Below are 1,405 nucleotides of genomic sequence, written 5' to 3'. Positions count from 1 at the left end.
TACAGACCATCACCTACCTCAAATCGAAGCGATCATGAGGTTGAAATTTATTATTTTATTTTGTTGTGCTGTACTTGCAACGGGTCAAGACTGGTGCAATATCAGTTGGTGCCCACCTAATTCCCATATTGGTTGTAATCACGACGGAGTATGTTAGATCATCTTTTAACAGAGAGTCGTGGGCCCATTGAACATTAAATTACTTTCCAACAGAATTTCCATGGAAGTTGCCGAAATCCCGTTGCAGTTACCTTCACTCCCGCTCAAATTCAATCAATTCTACATCGACACAACACATTAAGAAGTTTAACCGCACTTGGCCACACACTCGGACGAGATGGCAATCTTCCACCTGGTGTTAGAATGGCACAACTACGCTGGGATGCATCGTTAGCGCACTTTGCCAATTTAAACACCCGTCAATGTCAGATGCGACACGATACGTGCAGAAACACCGACGCATTTAATTTCTCTGGACAAAATTTGGCCATGCTGTTTACAAGTGGCACCATCAACATTGACACGTTCATCGTAAACATGATCGACTTGTGGTTCGATGAACGTCAACTTGCTACGGCTGCAGACATTCCAAGTTTCAACTCGGGCCGATTGAGTGAAATCGGACATTTTACGGCTTTAGTCAATGAGCGACAGACGCATATTGGATGTGCCATGTCGATGTTTGACTTTGATTCGGGTGGTACGACGTGGCGTGCCGGACTTCTAGCATGCAATTATGCGTTCACGAACGTGATTAACTGGCCGGTCTATAGAATCGGAGCGGTTGGTTCCGAATGTGTGCTCGGTACCGATGCGTCATATCCGGGACTTTGTACTTTGAACGAACCGATAAATGCAAATCCATAAATTAGTTTCTTCGAATTATTTTACTCTGCCGTGCCATAAAACAAAGTCCCACGCAAAGTATTATACACTGAAGGTAATGCAACCCCTCAGCGGATCAGAGTAATTTCGGATCACTAATATCAGGTGAATTCCCTTTTGTCATGTTGTCATCGTCATATTTGCTTTTAGGACTGATTTTGTTGCACCTGCAATCGAATTCACCTCTTTCCTAGCTGCAACTTGACGAAAACGAATTCCATATAACATACAGCCTGTAAATATTTTTCATATGCAGAATGAGCACCAGCTGGATCTGCTAACACACACTTATCAATAATGATAAACAATCAAAACACATTCTTAACAATGTGTTTACTTCATTCACACGTGTTATGTGCGCGTAGATGACGTTAACGTAGAAATGCACTGTGTGTAGGTTGTCTTTGAATTGCATACAATACAAAGTGTTTTTGTTTGTACACCAGCTGGTGATATTCAGCTGGTGATATTCAGCTGGTGCTCATTCTGCATATGAGAAACTTTTAGCGATTGTAACAAA

At 42.1% G+C, this 1,405-nt stretch overlaps 1 protein-coding gene across 1 annotated transcript; it reads left to right on the top strand.

Moving 5' to 3' along the window:
• LOC119083711 (antigen 5 like allergen Cul n 1-like) lies at positions 1-872 on the top strand. Its single transcript, XM_037193500.1, has 2 exons — positions 1-148; positions 214-872. The coding sequence occupies exons 1-2, from the start codon at positions 35-37 to the stop codon at positions 865-867; spliced, it is 768 nt and encodes a 255-aa protein (XP_037049395.1). The 5' UTR covers positions 1-34; the 3' UTR covers positions 868-872.
• Positions 873-1,405: the final 533 nt, after the last annotated feature.

This window comes from Bradysia coprophila, unplaced genomic scaffold, assembly GCF_014529535.1.
Source record: "Bradysia coprophila strain Holo2 unplaced genomic scaffold, BU_Bcop_v1 contig_70, whole genome shotgun sequence".
NCBI classification, from domain to species: domain Eukaryota; kingdom Metazoa; phylum Arthropoda; class Insecta; order Diptera; family Sciaridae; genus Bradysia; species Bradysia coprophila.
The sequence above is the reverse complement of the archived record's forward strand: the minus strand, read 5'-3'. Positions and strand labels throughout refer to the sequence as shown.